Source organism: Macadamia integrifolia, chromosome 1 (assembly GCF_013358625.1).
Source record: "Macadamia integrifolia cultivar HAES 741 chromosome 1, SCU_Mint_v3, whole genome shotgun sequence".
Lineage (NCBI taxonomy): Eukaryota > Viridiplantae > Streptophyta > Magnoliopsida > Proteales > Proteaceae > Macadamia > Macadamia integrifolia.
In genome coordinates this window covers 6,900,966-6,928,058 of record NC_056557.1, presented here as the reverse complement: position 1 = coordinate 6,928,058, position 27,093 = coordinate 6,900,966, and the positions used below count along the sequence as shown (strand labels likewise).

Here is a 27,093-nt window from a genome sequence, read left to right as displayed (position 1 = left end):
GTCATTGATCAACCTTCAAGAAGTGTGAAAAGCTAAAATTCCATTTCAAGTTCAAATGGTTTTTTTTTTTCCTATTCGTTGGCAAGGAAGAAGTGAAGAACACAAAAAGAACGAAAATAATGTTTATAGAAACAAATGGAAACTGAAGGGTTACCACACCCCTTGAGTTTGCCACTAAATAGGGAAAAAAAGCACACAACGCCAGAGTGCAGATTTCAGCGTATACTCTCTCACATGATGAGAAGTGGTGTTCACACTGACACACTCTCCTGTTATGAACCATATGGGCCCTATGTGGAAAAAACCATTCTATGCATTGTCATTGGTGGGTTTGACATGCAAATTCCTCCCCACTCTGGCATCGCGGGGTCCCCTCTCCCCGACTAAATAATATCAGCAACTTGATTTATTGCCGCCTCACTATATTTGAAAACTCACTCACTCACTCACTATCTCCCTCTCTCTAAGAAACCTGATAACCACTTCTCTTTTTCTCCCTTTCGAATACCTACTTCCCATTTCCAGCTCTGCGCTTCATGTCCACAGAAACCGGCTGCCTTCCACTCCGATGCAATGATGGTTTCCTTGATGGCGAAGGACCTAATGTAGGTATCGAACTCCTACGTATAAAAAAGGATTAGAAGAGTAGTGTTAGAAATATCGAAAGTTAATCAGTAGAGTAGACAGTATTGGGCAAGGAAACAATGTTAGTGACTAGATTTACATGTGAAGGAAACCAAAAAAAAAATTATGAGGTGAGGTAACTGCTTCAATTTTGTTGCCATATAAATTACCTTATTTCTGTGCTTTTATATGCCTTGGGTTGAGGTTTCTTGATCTTTGAACCAACTCCATTTGGTATACTGGTCACTTTGGGATGATTGAATTGCCAAAGCAAGTCTGGCTCGGATGAATCACTGGTTGCAGCCTCGAGCTCATCAGAATCACCAGCCGAAGCCATATCAAACCGACTTCTCTGAAGATCATAGTCATGGTTCTCCTTTTTGCTAGCTGCAATTCGGTTATATATTTGTTCTGGATAGACCTTTGAATCCGGGAGAAATCTCTGAAAGAAATGCTCAGGCAACTGGACATTTTCACCATCCCAATGTCCTAATGATTTTTCACCTCCATATGCAATTTCTTGCCTGTTCACCATGACCTTATCTACCCAATCTCCGGATCCTGTTTCCTTCTCATCCTCCTTATGGAAATTTTGTTCAGGCCTAGTGGCTTGTGGCCATGGAGGTGAATTCATCAATAGTTCTTGTAGATCAAGGCTTGGCCTCTTTGACCTCATCACAGAATTATTCCTTACCTGCAAAATGAGAATATCAAACTTCCAACTCCTTAAGTACTGGAATGATAAATCAATTAGCAACTAACAACAGAACAACCCATAGTTTCAATGTGAAAACTAAAGTATCCATATGAGACGTTAATGTATACTTTCCAAATAGAACTATATTCGAAAAGTTTGAAGGAGAAAAGAAATGCAGGAGCTATCTAGATCTAGATTCTAGATTTCATTTCAATAATGAATTATAACTGTTCAGAGAACAGAAATTAGAAAGTTATGGAGATCCTCTTAACACAGTTACACATTTCTTCAAAGTAATGGGGCTAAGGATTAGTTGAATTGACTTACATTAACAAACTTGTGATTCACCATTTACTTTAATTGCACTCTCTTGCTACAAGCAGATATTTTCTACGTTTCCTATTAAAAAAAAAAAAATTCATAAAAAAGGGCAAACACAGTGCACAAGGCTCCTGCCATTCCAGAGTCTGGGGAGGACAATAATGTATGCAGCCTTAACCTCGTGCTTCGCGGAGAGGCTGTTTCCTGACTTGAACCCATGATCACTAGGTCACAATGAAGCAACCTTACTGTTGCGCCGAGGTCCGCCCTTTTTATTAAAAACATTCATCAGGCACCAAAATGCTTGAAGGCAAGGAATCTTAGGTGCCTACACTAACTATGGGTGCAAAACTAATAATCATAATTAGACGTACAAAACTAACATTGTGTAATTTCTTAAGAGAAGAATTTCAAGTTACAACTTCACCACATCTAGATGTAAAGTGAAATTACCTCTATGTTTCCTACATCCTCCATTGGCTGTCGGAGGTTGCTGTGACCACCTGACATATCTCCTCCAATCTGTCTGTTAGAATGCAAAGGTGATGATCCACCAGCCTTCAGTACATGTTTTTCGGGGCTGTAGTGTGTGGGAAGCTGGAAGTGCTCGTTTTCTCCCTCTTTCCTTGCTAAGGCTGCCTTAAGACTAGCAATCTGAAATAAGAATCACGAATTGAACAAAATTCTTAAGGAAAACGAAGCAACAAAGGAAAATGTTTGTTTCTGGAAATCTCAGGCAAAGTGACAGAATGAATAAGGAATAAGAACCTGCTCTTTGAGCTCTTTGACATCTGCACTTTCTTTGTTTACTCGGGCAGCACCAAGCTCAACAGTAGAAACCCGCTCAGCAAACTTGAGAGTACTAATTGTCTCCCCAATAGCATCAGGTTCAGGGCTAATGTGAACAAACATTAGTGTCTTGGCCTGTCCTCCTAAACATAATCAAAAGCAAAACATAGTTAGTTAAAAGAAAATGTAGTTCCAATGTATTTAGGAGAGTAGAGAACCGTAGTTTAATACCTAGAGAATCTTGAAGCAGCTGTGTGAGTTTACTATTCCTATACGGAACATGTGAATTCTTTTGGGCAAGGGATGATATCACATCGCCTAGAGCAGAAAGTGATTTGTTAATATGTTGTGCTTCCTTTAGTCTATCTCCTGTAACTTCTGATTTGTCAACCCTTTCGCTCCCAGCCAGGTCAACCAAATGCATGCACCCACGAAAAACAGCTCCAGATGTCAGGTCTTTACCTTGAACATGAACTGTCAGGCAGCTGCAAAAAAATTTCAAAACAAAAATCAGCACTACAGGGCATTTCAATCTAAAAGGTAGATATAACAACTCGTATTCATACCTATGAGAACGACTACTATGGTCATTGAGGGCTGTTGCACTCACTGCACGATTTCTTTGTCCAAGGTTCATCAATTCAAAAACATCAAATGTTGATGCAACAGATATGAGATTTGCATCTGGTACACTAAGTCCCTTCTGCGAACTGTTATGAATTTCTAATGTGTTCAACAGTTAAGGAATTCCTCTAGGGGTTTGTGTGTGTGTGTGTGTGTGTGTGTGAGAGAGAGAGAGAGAGAGAGAAGCATCCAACTTGCAAAAGGGTAGAAAGAAATTAACCCAATGTTTTAAAGGATATCTCTTGCTAGAACCATCAGTAACCAGGAGATCTCTTACTTGTTCATTATAAATCTCAATCATTTGAACAGAAACCTCATAACGAAAGGTATCTTTTCTTTGTTCTGAGAGAAGAAATAAATCATTCAATGCCCTGTAATTTACACCTTGGCTTTTCTCTGCAAGCTCTTTTGGCCCAGTCTGGATACATAAACCAAAGAATCAGCAAAATTGATTATACATCATCAAACCATTACAGCTAGTGAATGAAATAAAATGATGTAATCAAGTAATTGCGTCGCACAAGAATAAATTTATAAATACATACATCAATCCACAATTAGGATGTCTTACCATAGTGTATGTTTTTCCTGATCCTGTCTGGCCATATGCAAATATGCAAACATTATAGCCATCAAGAACTGATCGGATTAGAGGTTGAGTATCTGAGAAGACTTCCTCTGTGATGAAACAGAAAATGAATGGCGGTTTATGAAATGCCATAAGTGGAAAGAGATTTGGGAAAAAGGAAAATAAACAGTATGGGGACCTTAGTGACCTTGAGTAGCAGCTGGACCAAAAACTTTGTTGAAAGTAAATGATCTACGTCCTTCTTTTCCGTATTTTGAAGGGGCAACGATTGTAATATTTCCTTCTTCTATATGACCCACAGTGCTCAATCTGTTTGGTTGCCCAGGCAAGAAGGGTCTGACTCGGCAGTAGACCCTGATACTTCCTAATATTATAGTAACAAAAAACTGATAAGTCTCTTTTCAGAACAATCAATGGATTGCGATAATGAGTTATGATGGTTATTCAAATTACAACATTACCTTTAAGGTCTTGTACTTGATTATAAAGTTTACGGTTTTCTTCAAGAACCTTATGGTATCCAGAAGCAGCAAGAGCTAGACCATTCATATGTCTACCTGTTAAGGGATGGGATAACTTCAAGATCAAAGAAAATTTTACATTGTAAAGAAGCTCAAGCAAATGGTAGAAAATTCCTTTCAACTCTCACCAAGAGTGTTCAACTCCTCGAGGCACTTCATTTGCATAAACTGCATCCCAGCTTTTGTTTCACAAAGAGTATGTCTCAGTTCCTAAAATCATTTGGAATTATTGGAATGTATTACTCACCTGACAAGTTTATATACATACATAAATCATGTCACCATCGATGAATACCTGAATGCCTCTTCCTTGTAGGTCAAGGAGCATTTGCTGCTTCATTATTTGTTTTTTTGACTCATCGTCATGCATACTTCTTCCATATAAGCATTTCTCATTGTTCATCTTTGCCACATTCTCATCATCCAACTCCACCTTCATATCAATGAGAGAAATAATTTTATTTAAAATCCATAGAATTTCTAAGCATCACCATCTTGCATTTTGTACAACCAACCCATACTTGCATTTAACCTCAAAGAATATTTTTATGAAGCAGTGTACCTTCACTTCGCAAGAAGCAGTCTTTAAAAGGGATTTGTTGCCTTTAGATGCAGGCAGATCCTTTACAGCTGTTTTCATCTGTTGGATCATAAAATATAAAAGAAAATAGAATTAATTGCAATGGGAACTCATGAATCATGTACTTGCCAATGGTTACATTTCAATCATAATAAGAGCATTTGAAGCAAAATTTTGAGTTTTTATCCCCAACAAATATTCAAATTGTAGAGACATGGCAATAAAGAAGTCTTTGCACATCCATATTCATCCCACCCCCACTTCCACCCCTCACCCCCCCACCAAAAAAAAAAAGTAGGTATGAGGGGACTGACTTGTTCGCACATTAGTACAGTGCATATAAAAGGAAGCTTACCAGCTCATTTTGACTTGCAAGACGACGCTCAAACTCCTCCATAACCATACTTAGCATTGACTCCACCAACTGTTACCAGCAGAACAGTAATATGTTTCTCTCAGAACATGAAAGTCTGTGAAAAGCAGGAATGCTCAAAGTCCAATAAATTATAGAACGATTGGAGAAGCCAACCTTAATCAAACTTTATTATACACATGTGACATATGCAGACAGATTGGGAACTACATCATGTCATGGCTGCAGTGATCTGCCAGGCCCAAATTCTAAAGCCATTTTTCTGGACCACTCACTACAGCTTTCTGACTATCCAACAATTAGATGGTTGGGATCATTTAGTGGATTTGTCCTAGGATGTCAAAAAGGTAGGAGTCGCAAATGTTGGACTTACAGTCCTCTGAGTATGTTTAAGAGGACCAACATACAGTTATCCTCTGGCATCTAAGTTAGTATTACTAACAGCAAAAGCTCTTACCGCTGGAACTTCCTCAGCCTTCTTGTCTGATAGAACTGCACGTACAAGCATATTCACGGATTGAGAGGTAGTCTGCAGATTAAACAGTGAATGTAATTTAGTGATCACTATATTCGTGTCACAAGCCAAAGCAGTTCTACATATGATTCCAAATCGTAAAGCTTACCTACCATTTCAGAAAGATCACTATTTAAGCTTGGTTCAGGGAATGAACCATCCACGGACTTCTCACTCATTGACTGGTTCCTTGATAATGAGTTTGTGAAAAGTTCAGAATTTTTCCTTACAACAAATTTCCCTGAGCTGGTGGGTTTCAAATTTCCTCCAAATTTCCACATTCGGTTTCCACCACACTGTTTGGAGTCACTGTAAGATTTAAGTGCCAGAACACAGTTCACAATCCTTGAAGATTTCCCTCCCTGGAAGTTTAAGAGAAGGACAGGGGAAAAGAGAAAAGGTTCAAATAAGAAGATTGTACATTTATAATCCAATGCACTCTAAAATCATTTTACATACTGTAGAACTTTAATTTCTAAGAAAAAATTGGTTTAAATCCATAAGAAAACAATGGGGAAGATTGTTCATGTTTAAAAATTAAAAAGAAAAAAAGGTACCTGTTCCAGATCGGATGCCTCGAAGGTGGGAAGCCGCATATCCTGCACAACTACGAGGAAATTCCTCACGTTTTCAAAGTATTGGTATGCTGATAATGCAGCTCCATCAGGGACAACAGCAGCGACAGATGGACTTTCCACAACCTAAAAAATAATTAGGAAGAAAAATATATAAACAACAGACCAGGAAAGAAGGATTTTAAACCCTTAAGAACCAGAGGCATCTTCATCCACCAACCTTTGGCACTGCACCAGGTTGAACCTTGTTGAGAACATTGCAGAGAATTATCCCACTTCGTAACCCGAGCCTAAACTCATTCTCAGATGGTTGAGCCGGCAAATCTTTAGCTCCAACAACTCCGACCATCTTTCGCAGCCACCCAGCAGCCTCATACCTTCTAAGCGCTGAAAACGATGCACAAATCCAGTTAGGAAACAAGCGAGGTGAATTTACAGAGGCACACTCTATGGAGATGAAAGGCAGAACAGAGAAAGTAAGGTTCCAAGAACATTAACCAACAAATGACAAACGTTTGGCTCTGTTTTGCTGAAAATAGACAATTAGATTAAGAAAACAAGAAATGGGGAAATGGGAAAATGAAAAAGGAAAGTAAACAAAACATAGAAACCATGGAAATTTCAGGAGAAATAAACCAAAATAACAAGCAGAACTTGAACAGGGGATGAGAAAACCTTCCAAAGAGTCATGAGAACAGAAATTTCAATAGAAATAAAATCCACCAGTAAAATTCACTATTTGCTTAAACAGTTTTTGAACTACAAGTTAAAACAGACACACAAAAAAACAATTCCTCAAAAATCCAACTCGAAGAAAGTCAGTGAAATCATGAGAAAGCAAAAAAGTCTACACCTGCTTCCTCTGCCTTTCTTGATGCTAAATCAACATCGCTCACTCGAGTCCCGTGCTGTTGAAGAACATCCTCTACAACGGAAGCCATAGAAAACGACAAGATCCCATCGCTAGCCATTTTCACACTAGAGAAGCAACAACTCTCAAAATCAAATCAAGCCAAAATAAATAATTTCGCCATTAATGCTTCGAATTTGCTACTAAAAAGAAAATCCAACTTTTATTCTTAGACTTCTACTATCTCCAATCAACCGAAAAAACCAATTCAAAACCCTTAAAAAGAATATCTTTCAGGTGCCTCAACTTCAACAGAGATAAACGATCAATGAAGCAATTGCAGAGCTACAGTTTTGGAGACAAGAAGGAAAGCAACTTCAGAGTGAGAGAAAAGAGAAAGAGCTAACAAGGAAAGTGCAGACAAGGGGGTGTGGTTTGGTTCTTTCTTCCTTTTTCTCTTTTTCTTCTTCTACAAACTACAATCAAGCACTCTTCCTTCAAATCTCTCTCAAACCTCAAAAGCTAACTCTCTCTCTCTCTCTTTCCTTCCGATCGTTCTAATATTGCTCTCAAAAGCGACATCAAACCTCGCTCCGAATCTCCCGGCTCGGGAACCGAACCGTATTCCTGTTTAGCTTTTGTGAAAACAAAACCTTTTTTTTTTTTTTTTTTATCGAAATCGGATCATCCGTCGAATCGGCGAATTTTGATGAGCCCGATCCCGATTTGAATCAGCTTTACGATTCCATATAAAAGTATAGTATTTGGTGTTGGTGCCAGGCCAATTCTGATCCAGTTAGTTTAATCGGATCTACCCGAAACAATCATTTTACTTGAAACCTTGTGAAGATGAAGATGGACAAACCACCCGGAAAATCCTTTCTATGGTCCCCCTCCCTCTCCAAACATTAACGTAAAATTAATTACAATGACAACTTTTTTTGGTAATCATCTTAATCAACAACTTGAAAACTATATTTCTCAATTATGAATTGCGACTTGTGATCAGGGTTTAAAAAATTGGAATTGGATCGATCAAATTAGTCTATTTTAATCAAAATCGGTGGAGCTCGATTCCTATTCTTAGCAATTGAAATCGGCCAATCTAAAAAGGGTTTCTAGGGCTCAGGTTGATTCCAATCAATTCCTAACTTATTCCAATCGATTCCACTTGGTTGTGACCGTATTTGATATTCTTCTTAAGTTGATTAGTCTAGATCTTAAGAAACATGATATAGGTTATCATGTGCTGATCAAGTCAGCTAAGCATATTGTTGGGGGTATGGTGTCCTATATTCCGTTGCTTGCGTTTTTGAGTTGATTCAGAAGGACCGTTAAGAGGCCATAGGGCTTGAAGGGTCCAAGAGGTTGAGGGAAACCTTTTTTTTTTTAGGACTACATAGGTATTTTAGTAATATGTGTCTATGTATATTTCATTAGAAATTTATAGTGATGGTTCATTGGCTTCAATCTTGGTAATCTGAGAGAGGTATGAAGATGAACGATTGTAACCATGTTCTCCATTGATGGTGAAGTGGATCTCATTTTACTATAGATGTAGGCAAATCTTATTGAACCATGTAAATCTTTGTATTACATTGTGTAATTGTTTGTTTAAGATTTTCATTAGTTTTCAACTTTATTTTATGTTTTTGTTTATACTCCTAATCCCAATTCATGATGCAAGAAGGGTTTCTAGGGTTCAGGACGATTCCACTTACTTGAACCTTGGATGTGTAAATTGGTTAGTCTTGATCTTAAGAAACATAGTATGGTTATCATATGCTGATTATTTGGTTTTATAAGTATGAAGTAATGCAGCATCAAGACCTAAGTTACATGAGAGTGTCCATAGAGACATCAATGTGAATGTGATTTTTTATTTCACAAGGAGATGTGATCATTTTCGCTGCAATATCTATGCGTAGAGACTACGCGACTAGACAACTTTCTTCCCCCAAAAAATGGATCATCTCAATTTTAATTTGAAAATGTTAGTTATTGAGGTTCCAATATCTTCAACATGTTTTATATATTTATTTGTACAAAGTTTTTGAAATTCAAATTTTTTCAAAATTAAATGGGTCCCCCTGGGTCTCAAGATATCTAACTATTTAACAACCTTCAGCGGACGTTAGAACTTACCTACCTATGTGTCACTATAGTTAGAAGTGTTGGAGCCCTTTTTCTTCACCCTTAAACAAGGAAAAAACATTACCAGCTAAGCAATCAACGTTTTTTCCTGTCTATTATATTTGAAATGAATATGACCATCACTTTCGATCTAATATTGTAGAGAAGGAATCTCCCTTCCTTAAGTTTTAAGCTTAAACATGTAGTAATGGTCATAGGGAGAACTTTAGATACAAAAATACCAAAGTTTTCAAGAGTCTCAAGTCTTCAAATTCACGATTACCTAAGCTTTACTGGTTGTAGGTTAAATGGCTAATTGAACTTTTGACTGAGAGAGAGACTGAGAGAGAGACCCCTTACCAACCAATTTAAAGTTGATAACGGTACAACTATATATACTAGTGTTGGCACCCATTCTACCAAAAAAAAATTTGTTGGCACCTAACTCGAGTACTTGAATTTATGTGATATTAATTTCAATATATTTAAATAAAACTGTTTTCTCTTAATTGCTACAACATTCAAGAAACTATAAAGAGAAAAGCTCTCATGGCTGTCCTTCACGAATCACGACTCTCGACTCTCGACTCGTGAAAGTCATTTCATCAACTGCGAATAGTAAGTCCAAATCTTTACCTTTTTACTTCCTTGCTCGCTTAATCTCTCTAAGCCTAGCAAAATTCCCCTAGCCTTCGGATCTTGAGTGCATCATGAAACACTATAGTCTATAGTAGTAAACATAAACTACGAGTTACAAAGTATAATTGAAGCTAATCCGACTTCATCAAAATTGTGGTCAAAACTGCCATCACATATTAAGATGGAGTAATCTGTAGATGATATCCCCTAGTAATCTATTATGGTAATAGAATACTCGATAATAAGGGGCAGTGGTGGTCAATCATGTCAAGAGTGAAGAGAGCAAAACTCATGACATTATAAAGAGAGAGATTTCACTATTGAAGGTGAAATAAGAATCTCTTCATCTAAGATGATTTTACCCTTTTTTTTATTTATAATAATTTACACTTTTAATTTTTTTTTTTTTGTGTAGGAATTTACACTATTATTAGACTTATGAAATAACAAATGTCATCATTATCTCTCTCTCTCTTTCTCTCTCTCTCTCCCTTATTTACAAAGGTGTGAAATATTTTTTTCTAATAATGATCATAGACATAGAGTTAGAGATTCTCTCTTGGTCCATAGTATAAATTGTCTTACCACAAAAACAAAACAAAACAAAACAAACCTGCTGAGTCTGACCAAAATGTCTTTAAAAAAAAGAAAAATTAACTCTGATCATGGGATTGAAAAGCAACAAATATTTTCCACCAAAAAGAAAAACGACAAATATTCAAATGGTGAAACACTATGGGGGGTATATGCGTCACTTCATCGGCTCGTATGTCTACAACGTTCGAAAGTTTCAAATTGGTGCTTCGGAACCGAGCCTGACAGGTTTCGGGGACCCATTTTAAGTATTTTTTTTCCGCCTTTTTCCTTTTTCTTTTTTTCCCCAAAAGGCCAATGTGGACCCAAGGGGCTCGTATTCCAGTGGGAGTGGGATCCCCGTATGCATATTTTTAAGGCTGGTGGACCCTACTTTCAAGTCGGCTGCAGGCTGATCATGGTTTAAGTTCACGGCATATGGGCCTGTCCAGGGTGCCCATAGGCCCGATAGCTAGTGATAATTTCGAACCTTTCCCCTCGGATCTGGATCCCTTTCTGTGGATAATCACTCCAACCCATCTCACATCATTCATGGGTGCCCATAGGTCCGATAACTAACATTTCGAACCTTTCCCCCTCGGGTTCGGAACCCCTCTCCTGCGGGTAACCCACCCCACCCCATTTGGTGGTTGCTTAAAATTAAGTGAAGGCATCAAAAGCCGCATAAGCAGATGAAAGCAAATTCATTCCCTGACTCAAAGGCTACAAAAGCTGTCAACTTGAAGTGTTAAGATGATCAAGTGAAACAATATTTCCCCTATTATGATTTTGCATTTTGTTGTAAATATGATTACATAAAAATAATTCTTGGTCTGATTTCTAGAGTAAATCACCAAGTTTGGGTGCCTCTCGGACAAGAGCCTTCTCAGTTAAAACAGCCTATCACCTCCAATCAAACCTATACGATGAGGCCTCCAATTAGCAAGCTTCTTCTTCTAGCGTGCATGATTGGCAATTGATCCCTGATCATGTTTGGAAAAGGATATGGACATGTAAGATTTTACCAAAAATAAAATCATTTATTTGGAGGTCTTGTTTTGAGGGGCTTGCATCTGGCGTTGGTCTCTGTTCTTGTCGCATCCCAATCGACCTATCCTGCCATTGGTGTGGCTGTACATATGAAACTAACGATCACATTTTGCTCGATTATTCTTGTGCAAGTGTTGTTTGTGTAGAAACGCAACCCTAAAATGATGCAGAAGATAATGAAAAAAACAAAACAAACAATGCACACGGATTTTACAAGGTTCGGCAAGGTTGCTTACGTCCCCAGTGAAATGAGATCATGTTTCATTATCAATGGAGAATAGGGTTACAACGCTCGTCCTCACACCTCTCAGTATTGCTTGCATTACAGAGAAAGAAACATTCGCTACAAATATATAGCGAAAAAACCCTAATCCAGAAAGTACACAATTGCCCTCAAATAAAAAATTTGAGCAGGGGGCTGCGCCCCCCTACACCCCTGCTATGTAGGGGGGCCTCCTGCCCCCTTGCAACCCCCACGGCCCGCTAATCGGCTAGGAGGACCGCCATCCTGCCTGTCTAGGTGTTGCACTAGTACTCCCTGGATTAAACTACGACGGAATACAAGACATTATACACCAACAGTTTGGTTTGAGAGCACTCTTTCCTTCTCTATTTCAACTATAAGAACTCCTAAATTACATGAGTTAATTTCCATTCGAGATGACCTTTTAAAGCTTGATAAGAATAGAGTGGCTGAATCTCTCGGTTTATGTTCCTTTATTTGCTGGAAGCTTTGGATTATTAGGAATGATCTAATTTTTGGTGGAAGGATTTGGTCCTAGGAGGAGGTTATCTAAGCTACTCACATGGCATTCTCTAAGTTCTGGGCAGCGACCAATTCTCATCTAAAGCATCATTCAAATCCTTTTATGCAGTCTCAGATTCGTTGCCTAGCTCCTCCCTTGGATATGTTTAAGCTGAATTGTGATGCACCTCTTCCTTTGGAAGCTCAGAAAGGGGGTGTTGGTTATGTTGTTCGTGACCAAGCCGGCACTCTCATCTTTGTAGTTTTAGAGGTAGCAATTTTCAGCAACAGTTCTAGGAAGCTATGGCGATCAGAGCAGGGTTGAATTATGTTGTTTTTGCATGTGTCTATCACATACATGTTAAATATGATTTTCAAGAGGTGATCTCCTTTCTCCTCAATTCTAGAAAGTCGCCCCTCTGCAGCTGCTACCTATTCTTCAAGATATTGTGCATTTTTCTGCCAATTTTAAATCTTGTATTTTCCTTTTGACTACTAGGGAGGCTGATGGCTTTGTTTGCTTTCTAGCTCAGAAGGTCCTGTCGATAACTAGTAAGACAATTTGGCCAAACTCTACTTCTTGGCTTGTTGATCAATGTATTAAGAATGCCTTGTGCTCCTCTAGTTCCAATCTTCAATGAAATTTATCTTTATTAAAAAAGAAAAAAAAGTTAAATAAAAATAATGGAAGCATTTTAATTCATCACTTGTCAATAAAAAGAATAAGGACATATTTAGCAATAAAGGAAAAAGAAAAAGAAAAAATTCCTCTTTACCACTTCTGACTGGTTGGGTAAAGGTAATTTATCTAATGTTGAATCTAATTTGCCTTGGCCAGAATGCTTGCAAGGGATTAAACACCCCTCCCCCTCCTTTTTTTGGTATTCTCAGGTAAGGCATTTAATACCAAGTTAGAGCAAGGTAGGGCCCAAAATTTTGAATGTTAAGAATATTTTTTTGAGGACAAAGAACATTGCCTGTCTAGGGTCCTCACACCCAAACACAACTGAATGTAAAAAGATTCATGTTGCCTTTGTACTTGTTGGGTATTTTCACACCCTACTACATCTAAGCATTGAGTGGGCAGGCATTGTTCTTTCCCACCCCCCTCCTTTTTTTCTTATATATTATTTAAAGTTTTTTTTTTTTAATAAGTAAAATCATTAAGGAAATATAGTACCTTTATATATTTATAAAAGGAGTAATTAATAATAGAATCTTGGCCGACAATAGAGAATTTGATGTTAAGTTTTAGAAAGCAAAGGAGACAGCTTTATTTTAAAATATTATAGTGTGTATAAATATATATATATATATATATATTTGAAACGGTAAAGGACTAATTTAGCATATTCCTTGGAGAAACATTTGTTTCCTGGTAAAAGCCACATAAAAGGAAAATTACCAACTAAAATTAAGTAAGAATAAATGATTTTACTTAATAATTTTCCTTATACTCAGCCTTTACCTTGCAACAAAATCATACGGAAAAGTTTTAGCATAAAATTGATTACAATTTTTTTTTAATAAGAAAGATAAGTGTATATGAAAGAAGGTTTATGAAAAAAAAAAAAAGGAAAGAAGGTTCTTTGAGCCAGCAACCTAAGGGAAGGCACCAATGAAGTGCAATAAAATGGTATTATATATAAGACGGTAGCCCGATCATTTCATATGAAGAAGAGAGAGATTGATACAAACGCGCTATGACCTTCTAGGACCCTGTAGGACCCTTGCTACCTATTGGTAAAGGTACAACTACTTTAGCCATTATCTTCACTCAAACCCTTTACTACTTGATACATATGGATGTGAAAATAGAAATATGAAGGAAAAAAGAAAGATGCATGGTCGTGTGGACACTGCCCCTAACATAGTGCATGTGAAATTACTGCCTATTCCATCCGAAATCAAAATTTCCATTAATGTTTGATATCTTTGTGCACTCTCTCATTGGGCCTCGCACTGGTCTAGAGGCTACTCGACCTCTTGCCTCTCAACTAAAATAGCTCCAATAATTACTATCGAGAAAATTATAGCTCTACTACCAATTATCTATCCTCCAACCTCCACCACACCTCATCCCCTTTTACTTTAGTATCTTCTAAGTTTATATTTATTAGAGGGTCTTAACTGGGTAGATGAAGTTTTAGATGCTTTCATTTCAAGTACTCAGTTAAGAGTAAGATTTTGCAATCAGTTCAAACCAGGTGGCTAGTCCTTGAACCCATAAGGCTTTGATCAATCTCAGATCTTACATAATAATGTAAGATAGAACTTTGATCTTAACTAATAATGTAAGATAGATTATTCAGAAAAAAGAGAGAGAGGAAAAAAAGGAATGACAGAAGAAAAGAGAAGAGCTTCATCATATGTTGTTGTTGTGAGTGGGGCAGTTGCTCATTCCCAAGAAATCATGAAGACCTCCCACTCCCATTTCTTTTGGTCACCTCATCCATTGGACCGGCCAGAGTATATAATGGTTGAGGTGAGATCGACTGAACGGAGCTGTTCCCTAATGGATCTTTTATGAATATATATATATATATATATATATATATATATCAATGTGGTAAAAGACTGTCCTCCATAGTCCATTTTCTTCAAACATTCCCCACTCTCAAATAATATAGTGCAATCCTTTATTTTCTCCCCTAAAACAGGTAAGGAGATATAATTCAGTCAAAAGAATAACAAGATTAAGAAGATTTAAGGGAAAGGAAAAGAAATGATGTGAGCATGAACAGTAAAGACACCCTAGATGTCCTATAAGTAGGTGTCTAAGGGCCCCTTAAATTGAAACCTCTTTTAAATTCATTCCCATGTGTCTGAGACATGCCATGTACTCAAGCCTGATCAACTCTAAATCTAACCAAAAAGCTTAGGTTCAATCCTTTCATGGCGACATATGAGTCATGAGAGAAGTTTATAGTAAAGGGGTCCTCAATCCTTATGGTGTGGGTTAAAAGGGGACCCTGGGTTGTCTAAATCTTATAACCAGAGAAAGCTGTAGGAACCCTTTTCTTGCGCATGATTACTAGCCCTTTTATTATAGAGGCTATCCACTTCATTGGTACGTATAATACAAGCATTGAACTTGAGAGGGGAAAGCAGAGAAAAGATTTTAATCAAGGGAAGGGGCTGAGTCCTAACCCTTTAAGCTTTTCAGTGGGGCTGTTCTTCTCTTTGAGGCACATGCCCCATTTATGTTTAAGGGCTAGAAAGATAATAATCCCAGATAATAAGATACAAAAGGAAAGATTTAAGAAGTCATATAGAGCTGGCTATCATATTATAAACTAGAGGTGTTAGTTATTTGACATTTGTTATTATCCATTTCAAGTCACTGGGTTGGACAACTCAACTCACTGAAAAGCCATGTGGGGAAGAAAGGAGAAAATGATGAGTTGTCTGAAAGAAATATGGTTCCAATTCTATAACTTTGTTCCCAAAAAAAAAATCTTTAACTTCACATCAGGGTTTGAAAATAGGAATCAGATCTGAAAGAAATATGGTTCCAATTCTATAACTTTTTTACCCCAAAAATAAAATCTATAACTTCACATCAGCGTTTGAAAAATGGGAATCAGATCTATCCAATTGGTCTACTCGGATCAGAATCCGCTGTGACTAATCCTGATTCGAATAGACCTTTCCATATTCCATCCATTCCTGTTTGAATCGGGATTAATGCCACAATTAAGTCCAGGGCCAGAAAGAGATACAACGATCTATTGTTGTAGTCTTGAAGAAGTGTTCAGTTAGTTTTTTTTTTTTTTTTTTTTTGGGTGAAGAAGTGTTTAATTAGTTGTTAGTCTTAATTATGAGTTCTGACAGACAAGAGGTGTGATTCACATGCAATTTCTCTCTTTTTGCCACACACATACACACCCATTACAGGTTACAGAGTGAAGAAAGAATAAGCATTCCAACAGTGATAACTGATTCCGCCAATTTGGAATGGATTTGGATTAGAATCAGTTGGACCCGATTCAGGTACCGATTCAGGTACCAATTCCTTGTTTTAAAACCCTGGTACTGCCTTATGATGATCCACCCTCAATAATGCTGTTCACGGATATCATTTCACTCCAGCATGCCACCAAGGAAAAAGAGTTCATGATGATGATGATGATGATGATAGCAATAGTAATAAAACTACAAATAATAGGAATCATCTCATCCAAGTATTGCTGCTGCTGCCTTGTGTTTGGCATGCTAGTAGAACAACTTGGCAAGCAATAAGCACAAACTAAAATGGTCTGATCAGCAACACAAATAAACTACTAGATGTCAATATAAATCAAACTCCACAACCTTAGTTGAATATCTTGAATTCCCATGATGCACAGGTAATTTTACATAGTCTAATGTAAATCAGCAAAACTGTGGAGTTCTCACCATCCAAAGTCCAAACAAAGCATAAAAATCCAACTCAAAATTCAGAAAGAGAGAAAAAAAATTGTTCAATAGAAGATATTGGAAAAATGAGAGTTCTCCAGCCAAACTGATTATTATTTCCAACGATTCAGAGAAGGCAACATTTACTTGTCCAGTTTAGGATAACTACTTTCTAATTTAAAGGAATCTTCACATGAGCTGTTGGACTGAACTCATGCTCCTGTCCAAAATCAGATTCCCATGCTCTATAAAATTCAAATTCACAAAATTAGGTGGATACTTGAATTATAGAATTGATCATAGGAATTGCAATGACAACACAACCAACTCCATGATATTCACTAAAAAATAAGAACCCATAAGCCATAACTACTGATTTGTGGAATCTGATCCAATGTAAATCAGGCATTTCTCAAGGAGACACACAGATACTGAAACAAAACAACATGGCCTATCAAGACTTCTTGCTTTCGGCATTAATAAGGGAAAAACAAAAGAAACAAATTGTTAAAAAGTCTTAACTTTCAACACAAGCAACACCAGATGCAAAACCTAACATGGCACAAAGGAGGTGGTCAATCAAGTTCTTAAAGGTACCCAAAAAAATAACAACCATGTATTAATTAATGCCTAAATGTCTGACCAACACCAAAAAACCTCTGTAATCGTCATCATCAAAATGTCACAAGAAGGAGCAACCTCACCCCCTAAGGCCAATATTACTAGAGGTATTGAGGCCTCGTGAACATAATACACTCTATTCCCAACGCTTTTTTAGTAGAATTGTCCCCAACCTTACAAGCTAAAACGTGCTTGGCACTGCCAATGGAATACCATGTAATGACTAAATATACAAATCTAATCTTGGACTTTAACCCTCAATTGGATGAATATTTGCAGGCTGAATTAAACTGCCTTCAAGTGGATCTGCAGTTCCACAAAAAGCTGACATCTACTTGAGCTTCATAGTTATCAAGCAAGAATCAAATCTGTATTCACAGTGTCTGAGGTTGAGGCTCAGGAGGGTACAGATTGACTAGAAAGCGATGAATCATTTCAAAGCTGGTGAATGTGATAACAGCAGCTGGGGTGGTTCTGAGAAGGTTGGTGGCACAACCCCGGTAAAATCCAGTAATACCCTCTTTCTCAAAGACTTTCTTAATGCAATCAATTACACCAGAATATCGCTTCTCTGAGTGGTGCCCCTGTTCTTGAAGCCTTGAGCGCACCACCTGCACAGGGAGAGGGAAACTTAAAAAGCCTTTTCTTTTTCTTCATGAACTTGTTATGGAAATTATATAAAGGTGGGTGAAAATAGTTTACAAGAATGGCAAAGCCTTTTCTTTTTCTTTCCTATAAACAAGAATGTGAAATGACTTCCAAGCAGTTGGTATACAGAATCTCTCCCCCCCCCCCCCCCCCCCCCTCCCTTCTCTCCCTTTTATGTCCTTTTTCTTTTATTTTGCATTTTTCATTTCTTTGGCCACATTTAAGATTCTTGGCAAATAATATAAAGAAGGGCAAGGAACCCTGTCCATCTGGCGTTCCCATGCCCAGACATAATCGGGCACAAAAATACCCAGTGTGCGCGGGGAAGCTGGGTCTTTTCACACCCAGCTGTGTCTGGGTGTGGGAAACGCCAGACGGACAAGGTTCTTTTCTCCTATAAAGAATTCAGGGAGAAAAATACAGAGGTAGCAATAACCTTCTCAACCCTTCCCCTAGTGACACTTGGGGTACTTTATCAGAAAAGAAAGTTCAACCGCAAAACGATCAAGACAAGGTATAGGAAAGATGGGATATGATCTTTTTGAGACACTTTTCAATTTTTTAGGAAATTATTACCTCATGTGGATACGTCAATGTCGATGCAATTATTTTGGAGACTGATGAGGCAACTGCAACATCACGTGCACTGAGTGTATCAGTGGTGGTTTCATCTGATATCATGACAAAGGGTCAGCATTAATCACTCAACATTCTTTCATGCCAAAAGGGATAAATATGATGCAAATTACCTCGCTTAGCCAAGTAAATTTTAATCTTCTCATATGTTGGGAACTGGATTGCAACGTGGCTAACTCCTGCCAATGCAGGCACAAGACCACTGTACACCATATAAAAATCAGAGACGTCATTGGAAGAAGCAACACTGACACATATCAACTATTAAAAGGACAGGAGATACACAACCTGTATAATCCACGAATACCCTCTTCATGAGCTATTCTCCGCAAAGCAGATAGTGTACTCCTATATGGAAGCACTCCTGCCCTCATTCCTTGCGTCTACACATTGAAAATGACTAAGATAAATTACAAAAGTTTTCAACAAGTGGAGCATGAACTAAGAACTTCTACAGGCATTTGATCACACATCAGCGAGAAAAATCAGGGGATAAATTCTAAAATAGTTGGTTTAAGATCTATAAGATATCTACCCCAAAAAAAATCTATAAGATGTTTTAAAAGTCTCTAAAAACAGGAAGTATACCTTGTTCTTCAATTACTTCTCTAAGTAGGCTAATACCTAAAATAAAGGCCCATATCTGTGTCCAATCATTTTATTCAATTTAGTGGCTTGAATAATTTCAAATAGGAGCAATCATGTGATTATTCATTGAGAGTTGAGACATCAGAAGGTTCTTCTAGACATTCCCTTTTTCCAAGACATTAGAACCAGCAGACATACTCTTCGTGCCATGGTGATTGACATTCATTTTTTTTATTCCCTATCATTTTCTGATAAAGCAATAATTATGATAATATGAGATTAAGCAACTCCCCAGATGTAAAAAATTAAGTTAATAATCAGTTTTACACATTTAAATAAATAAAAAAAGGTCAGCTAAAGACAGTAAGTACAAGAATCATCTTCGAAAGCATCATGAACTATACCATCCCATTGGTCCTAAAAGAAGGATGACTGATCCTACTGAAATTTTTTTTTTTTTGGTGAATAGTAAATGCATTAAAAGAATTGTGACGGAAAATATAATCCCAAAGGGAAAGTTACAAACCCTATAAGGGATACAAAAAGCCTATTAAGGGTTACATCTCAAGCCCAATTGGGCAACACTCAAAAGACCACATGGGCTAGTTGTCTGGAACCAAAAGCCCAACTCAAAGAAGAAGGGCAATCCTGACAATTGCAGGTAAAGTTCCACCAAACCCTACCCAATTTTTCTCCACACAACAAACTCCTAGCTGCCAAGCCAAGATTCGAAGCTCCTGTCGGCAAGAAGGCAGCCACATTGGCAGTGCATTGGACTAGTGAGCTCCGGCCAGCATTGGTGACAGCTGCAGAGGGATGCCGGCCTTGCGGAGGGCAGCAGCAAGACGGCTGTCAGCCGAGCATAGCTGACAGCCTTGCGGGCTGCTGGCCATAGCAGAGCAAACGAAGCAATAAACACAGATATAGGAGGAGATGGAGAGACCGGCGAATCCAGATCTGGGCAGCAACTTGGTCACCGGCAAGTTTCACACGAGCTGGTCAGCGGCACATGGATGGGTGGCTGCAGGCAGAGAGCGGAGAACTCCGTAACAACAAGGTCCATATCTGATCTGCGGCAAAGCCAGCAGCACAATGTAACTCCAGATCTGAGCAGCAGCTCAAGAACTCACCAGATCTGAGGCTTGACAGAAAGAAATCTCAAGGGAGTCAGCAAGGGTGGAGCGCGACCACCTGATCGTGTGAGACAGATGAGGAAAGAGAAGAGATAGGGAGAGAGGGAGAAGAAGAAAAGAAAGAGAGGGGGAGGAGGAGGAAGAGGAGAGTGGAGGGTGAGAGGGAGAGATGGGGAGGATGAGAGGAGAAAGAGAGAGAGAGGAGGGAGCAGCCAAGCCTCACAGCCAGTCTGCTCCCCAGCTGCGGCTGAAACTTGGAAAACCTTCTGTGGGTAGGGTGAAAGAGAGAGGACGGTAAACCAAGTTATCCTAGCAGAGAAGTTGGAGTAGGCTATGGAAACCTAAAGATACCGATCCTACTGAATTTAACAGATACTCCAGAGAAGTTGACTTTGATTTCAAAAATGTGGCAATTCCTCCCATACCACATGCTCCAACTATTGATGAAGTAAACAAATTCCATGCCATCCGATCCTGACTACTAAAATTCTTCTTTGCCAAACAAGAGATTATCAAGGAAAACCATCCAACATGCAAAAAATTAGAGGCAGCTACATAGTTGTCACGGTGCCAAGGCGAACCAAGGCAGTGGATTGTTGTCGAAGTGCTTAGGCGAGAAGGCGCCCGCCTTAAGGCGAACAAGTGTTATTTTTTATTTTTCCTATTTTCTAACATTATTTAGTAAGTTATATATACCTTGTATCTTAAAAAATCAAGATTAAGACACATCAAGTCATTAAAAATCAACATTTAGCCACATCAAATCATAAAAAATTAACATTAAGTCATATTAAGTTATAAAAAACCAACATTTAAAGAAATGCTCTTATTCTATAATAAGTTTGACTGGTCAAATGATTTTATTTTTACATGAGACTTTTTGTATTAATCTTGCAATCCAAGGTGTCTAGAGCACCTCACTGCACCTCACCGCAAGATCTCCTCAGCGTAGAGGATTTTTATTCTTGGATTTCCACAAATTGAGATTCTCCCCCCCCCCCCCCCCAAATTTCAATCTCAACATTAAGTTGTTTTTAGAAGCATACCTTGTTCCTCACTTTGGAGAGCGATGTGGGCCACATGACTTCAAGGTTTTTGTGGGGGAAGCATCTCAAGAGAGTATCTCAACAATGAAGTCTTTGATTCCGAGGGGCTCATTTTATTCTGAAGGCATCATACATGTGCCTGAGCTGCAAAAAAGGTGTCTTTTGTCTTGCTGTTTCATTATACTGCTAATGAAGTCTGGTGGGAAGTGTTTTGTCATATGGGTGGGAGTTGCTGGTCTTACTCAAAGAGAAGCAATCCCACAGTTTTTATGGTTGAAGCTTCTACGCTTCCACCAAGAAACAATCTATTTTTAATCAGTTGGGAAAATGGGTGGAGTATATCGTAAATCCCATATTCATAAAGATATTAAAAAAATTCCAACAATGACAGACTTGATAAACTTTCTTATACCACTAGGAAACCACTATGACTTGCAAGACCACACTAGAGGCTCTTTTACTGGAGGCTTTTTAACTAAAACAAAACTAACTGTACCTCACATAAGTACCCCCGAGAAAAACATAGTAACTGGTTTACAATGTTTCCCTTATTTGGCATGTACAATCCAAGAGTGCCTATGGCTAAAATGTCTTTGGTAGCCTGGTGCTGCTACTCAGACTAGCATTCAGACCCCTAACCCAAGGCTAATCTGACACTCCATGATAATCGTTCAAGGGAACAACCTTCCTCACAAAACCATCAACATACTTTCTTTGCAAGTGAAAGCCTCTTCTATGAATAGGCAGAATCCCTGATCTGATCCCTTGTCCTGTCTTGGATCAGCTTAAAAATATTATAAGGAATTTGATTCTCATCACAGTTTTGATCAAACAAATCTTAATTAGGTCCCCAAAACCCTAGCCTCTCGTTATATTGAGCTGCACTATGTTTAATCAGAGGAACCAATATTTTCCTAATTGAGCCTATACTCGTACAAGAAGTCCACATGAATCCCCCAGTGATTCCTACATAAGTAAAACGATCCGATTTTATCCCCCAAAATCCTTCATCCCTTATAATATAGGGCCTGACCCTGAAAGACGAGTGACTAAAGCTTTGTTAATAATTTTCTTTGGTGTAAGACTGTGGTCAACTTTCATTTGTTGTTTTAAGTAAAGCATTAAGGAATGCAGTTCTTGATACCAAATCAATAAGCTTAGGTCTAGAATATCCTGATTCCCCTTAATCATGACAAAGGAGAGATCTGAATGACTGCAAAGTTTTGAGCCTCATTAAAGACTTGGATCAGGTCACGTTCTTCAGCCATTATTGGGAAGTCCTTTTTCATCCTAGCGAACCCTAAGGAGCCTGTCATGTCAGTTTAGTTGTTTCATTAAGATATCACACTGGTAATTCTGCTAGATTCATAGCTGCCCATAGTTGTCAAGGCGTCGCCAAGGCATCGCCTAGGCGACGACTAGGTGTCCAGGCAGTTTGCTTGGGGCCTAGGCGACAGCCACCTTGTTGCACTGCATGTCGCCTTGTGTTTCGGCACTTATTTATGCCAAATATCATTCAAGTAAATGTTTTTAATATTTGTTATTTCATTTACTAAAGATATTATTCATAAATAAGAAAATACCCCCTATTTGAATCCAATAAAAATAGTTTAAAAATGACAAGATACCAATGACAGTATTTTAAACACCACCATATTCCTTACTTTCCCCATAATACCCTCCTTAACTGAAAGTCCGAAACTCGTTTTGTCCTTATTCTATCATCAATTCCTAGTTTACCCCTATTCATTAATTCCTAGTTTACCCCTATTCATTAATTTCTACTTCCACCCTTGTCCCTCCCTCTGTCTAATTACCAATCTTCCCTTAAGCAACAACAACCAAGCCTTTTCCCAAGGAAATGAGGTCGGCTAAATGGATCCGCAATTGCGCATAAAATAAAGCTAAATAAAAAAAAAGGGGAAAAGAAAGGGAAAGTAAACATAACCACGCAACACCTTCAGGACATCCCGCTTAAATTCAATCGGCAACATAGATCTTTGCCCTCCAAACAGCTCTGTTAGAAGTCATATTAAGATCCAGGCCTAGCTTCTACATGTCTTTCCTTACCAAGTCTTCAATAGTTATTTTAGGCCTGCCCCTAGTTCTTTTAGCTCATTCCATCTTGATCTAATCGCTCCGCCTCACAGGCGCATTCAAAGGTCTATGCTGAACATGGTCGAACCACCTAAAGTGACATTCTAAGCTTGTCCTGAAACGGAGCAAATCCCAAATCAGCTCTAACTCGGTCATTCCTCACTCTATCTTTCCTAGTTTTTTCGCACATCCATCTCAACATCCTCATCTTTGCAACTCTCAACTTATCTATGTTGCGCTTCTTGACTGTCCAGCATTCCGCCCCATACATCATAGCCAGTCTTACGACTATTCTGTAAAATTTTCCTTTAAGCTTTAGAGGTATGAGTCGATCACAGAGCACTCCAGATGCACCTCTCCACTTCATCCATCCAACTTTAATTCTATGAGACACATCATCGTCAATCTCTCCTTCTTTGTCTATGATTGACCCCAAATATCTGAAAGAGACTTTTTGGGATCTCTCTCTCCTCAAGTTTCACCACATCGTTATCCGTCTGTGAGTGACTAAAGTTACACACCATATACTCCAGCTTTGTTCTACTGATCTTAAGACCCCTAGATTCCAGGGTAGATCTCCATAACTCCAAACTATCGTTGATCTTTACCACTGTCTCTGCCACTAGCACAATGTTATCAGCGAAAAGCATACACCACAAAACCTCCCCTTGAATGTTCTGGGTTAACTCATGCATGATGAGCATAAACAAGTAAGGACTTAAAGCAGATCCCTGATGTAACCCAATAGTGATAGGAAAATCATTGCCGTAACCTCTCCCAGTTCTCACGTCACCACGCCCTTATACATGTCTTTAATAATATCCACATATTTACTTGACACCCCTCTTCTCCCATACTTGCCAGATGAGCTCTCAAGGGACTTCCCTTAAAATTCCTCCTATTTATGGTGCTACCACTCCCCTTTGTAAATTTGAAGTTATTTACAGAATTGCCATTATTTATCAACTTTTGGGTGGGCCAATAGCAAACTCAAACAGGGTTTTGCGAACCCGAGATCGCATCAATAGCCTGGGAGGGCACCTTCTACCAAGTGGATTTAGGCATAAAGCACTAGCGAAGAAGATTACACTAACCACCAGATCATGCACAGTTTCTAATCCACACCCTCCCTACATTGTCTTCCTATATCAAAAGAAACACATTTCCCAAGAGAAAAAGTTCCTAAATCCTTTAATGTAAGTGGATCTTCTAACAACAACAACAAACTCAGCCTTCCCCACTTAATGGGGTCGGCTTAAGTGGATCTTATAACATAGAACCAAATGAGCCTCCCCATAGATTTACAAAATCAACAATAGAGCAATTGCATCCCATCACAAGAGAACCAGTAGACTTTATTGCACAGCTAAAAGAAGTGAGAACAACAAACTCACTCCCCCCCCCCCCCCAAACACCCCACCGCCAAAAAAGAATGAGGAAAACTCTTGCCCCAGTTCAGCATGCATTCCAATTAGAAGTGAAATCAGCAGAATCCAAGGTAAAGGTAGTGACAACGACCAACTAAGCGGGTGTAGATGGCATTCAGAGCTAGGAAGATACTGTATCCCAATGTGAAAACTGACAGAATGCAAAACTTTGGGTATACTAAAATAGCAAATGCAAACATTCTATGTATAAAGATATGTCTGGGAAGAGGAAGCCTCTTAGAATATCCTGCAAATACAAACCGATTCCTTATTAACGCAAACAATTACAAGAATTTTCTAGTAGGCAATTGCAGTTGGGAATCGGGAGTGGAAAAAAAGATGTCAGTGGCACATAAATTCACATCATGTCTTGACATACTTGGAATCTTGTCTTCACAACCCAAAGAGGATTGGTGGCAATGGTTGTTGCAGCTCCAGCACCAGCAGCAGCTACCATGTTTGCACCTATTGAGAGTTGATGGTATCCTACTACATAAACCATACAACTTAAATGATATTAATAGCCAGCCAAAAGGGTAGTGAGTAAAAACATTTATCAATTTTAGCTTCTTCATTGTCAAAGTAATTAGCTAAGAAACTAACCATCAGAATAGAGTAAGCTTTTGAGCTGTTCATACATGGTGAAATACACCTGCAAAATTTTAACCTAAAGTCAGGAGGTACCAAAGCAAAAAGGAAAAAAAAAAAATATATATATATATATAATGGCAATAGCAAATGATAAGCAAATGATGCAATTCAGGGGAAGGTAATAGTTCCAACCAATAAGTATGTCAGAATTCTCATCATAGCATGTTGGGAAATATTGTCACAATTTTCATAAGAAGAATAAGAACTCCGCTGCCCATACAGTTATATCCTTTTTATCTTACATTCTGTTACATTCTGCCATATCATTCCCTTATTAGGCCTCCACCAAGCTAGCTTTACAGTCTCCATCAATCTTTATTGGGAAGAAACTGTAAAAACTTTTACGGCTCTCATTTGAATTTATTATTGAGGACGATGATGTAAATAAGTGGTGGCAGATCGTCCATAAATATATCAGGTGATAAGTTAGTCAAAAAGTCGACAAAATAATTAACCAACCAACCCCAGCTTCTTCAGCCCATACCATTGCCAAGTTCTAAATTGCGGATTAGAAATAACGAGTTAAATACAGTAGCTCTCACGCATATGTATTTCTCTCAAAGTGCATAAGCTTGCTTTCTACTATTTAATGTCCACTTAGGGTAATCAATCAAGGTTACTAACACACTTGTGATCATGGATTCGATAATTGACTGCTCCCCCATCATCAGACAACATTTCAACTAAGAATGGTCTTATTTCTTCTGGCAATTCATCTTCACCTTACACAGCATGGATGCCTCTCCAACAGACCACACATACATTACCAACAAGGCCATAACCGATTAGAGAATCATAAATATCAATGCATGCAATAAGATTCAACAGAATGGAATGGAAGTAGCCACCACATGAAGTAAAGACAAAGTATTACATGCAATGTACATACTATCAGTGAGGAATACAGGCTGTTTTACATGGTTTGATATGGGTTATATAGCCTCACGTAGATATAAACTCTAAATCAACCCACATATTACCCCAAATGAACAAGTTATACATTTTATTTCCTCATTCCCTTCAATATGTAGTTAATAAATTATTACCAAATTGATGAATATATTTAAGGGGAAAATACACACCGCCCAGTTCGGGAGCAAAGCCAACACAGTGGGAGAAAGTCCACGATACATGCCACGAAACCCCTCCTTTCGGAATATTTGCTGCAAACTCCCAACAATGAGGCTTCCTGATAGGTCAAAATTCCAGCTTTTAAGATTCTTAGCAGAACAAAATAATGAAAAAAGAAAGCGATCGCCACATCAAAGATCATTGATACATCTCCGCAACGCAAATTATCACATGTCAAACTATAACTTGCATGTTATCCAAGATAACATGAAAGGATGCAAATCATAGCCTGTCTGTCAGCATATTGAGGAATATGGATCGCATATCGTAACCTATTTTCCACTATAGCGAGGAATATGAATAAGGCTGTGTGTGTATGTGCATTCAGGATCAGATAAACGAGTTCCTTTCCTCTTTGTCAGTAATCTCTAGTAAGTTGCAAAATGAAAAATATCTGAAATTTTCATAAATCCCAACTTACGCAGCCATATGTTAATACGGAGTCCATAAAGCATGACACTAGACTGATAGTGAGATGTAGTTAGACTATTTTTCTCTTTTGCTTTAATTTCCCACCCCC

At 38.3% G+C, this 27,093-nt stretch overlaps 2 protein-coding genes across 3 annotated transcripts in view; both read right to left on the bottom strand.

Annotated features, from left to right (window-relative positions):
* Positions 1–23: 23 nt before the first annotated feature.
* LOC122079335 (kinesin-like protein KIN-14I) lies at positions 24–7,608 on the bottom strand. The gene is made up of 20 exons (XM_042645718.1): positions 7,465–7,608; positions 7,061–7,185; positions 6,428–6,594; positions 6,190–6,333; positions 5,746–5,994; positions 5,576–5,647; positions 5,101–5,169; positions 4,728–4,805; positions 4,461–4,598; positions 4,294–4,375; positions 4,106–4,201; positions 3,832–4,008; positions 3,627–3,733; positions 3,295–3,473; positions 2,998–3,159; positions 2,663–2,916; positions 2,411–2,574; positions 2,096–2,296; positions 795–1,318; positions 24–620 (listed from the first exon to the last, which is right to left on the bottom strand). The coding sequence occupies exons 2-20, from the start codon at positions 7,176–7,178 to the stop codon at positions 509–511; spliced, it is 3,093 nt and encodes a 1,030-aa protein (XP_042501652.1). The 5' UTR covers positions 7,179–7,185; positions 7,465–7,608; the 3' UTR covers positions 24–508.
* Positions 7,609–17,189: 9,581 nt separating this feature from the next.
* Positions 17,190–27,093, bottom strand: part of LOC122075587 (nicotinamide adenine dinucleotide transporter 1, chloroplastic-like) — a 10,694-nt gene continuing 790 nt past the window's right edge. The window contains exons 3-9 of one of the 2 annotated variants that reach the window (XM_042640699.1): positions 26,525–26,631; positions 25,395–25,443; positions 25,171–25,280; positions 18,789–18,883; positions 18,614–18,702; positions 18,441–18,535; positions 17,190–17,827 (exon numbers count right to left, since the gene is read on the bottom strand). In XM_042640699.1, the coding sequence (XP_042496633.1) occupies positions 17,591–17,827; positions 18,441–18,535; positions 18,614–18,702; positions 18,789–18,883; positions 25,171–25,280; positions 25,395–25,443; positions 26,525–26,631 (782 nt within the window). In that variant the 3' untranslated portion in view covers positions 17,190–17,590. The remainder of the gene's footprint in view (positions 17,828–18,440; positions 18,536–18,613; positions 18,703–18,788; positions 18,884–25,170; positions 25,281–25,394; positions 25,444–26,524; positions 26,632–27,093) is intronic. The other variant, XM_042640778.1, reaches the window with a different exon arrangement.

Coding starts and splice junctions, on each gene's coding strand:
- LOC122079335 (XM_042645718.1), bottom strand. CDS start 7,178: ATGGCTAGCGATGGGATCTTGTCGTTTTCTATGGCTTCCGTTGTAGAG. Junction 6,334..6,427: donor AACCTGGTGCAGTGCCAAAG/GTTGGTGGATGA, acceptor ATTATTTTTTAG/GTTGTGGAAAGTCCATCTGT. Junction 2,297..2,410: donor TCAAAGAGCTCAAAGAGCAG/GTTCTTATTCCT, acceptor TTCTTATTTCAG/ATTGCTAGTCTTAAGGCAGC.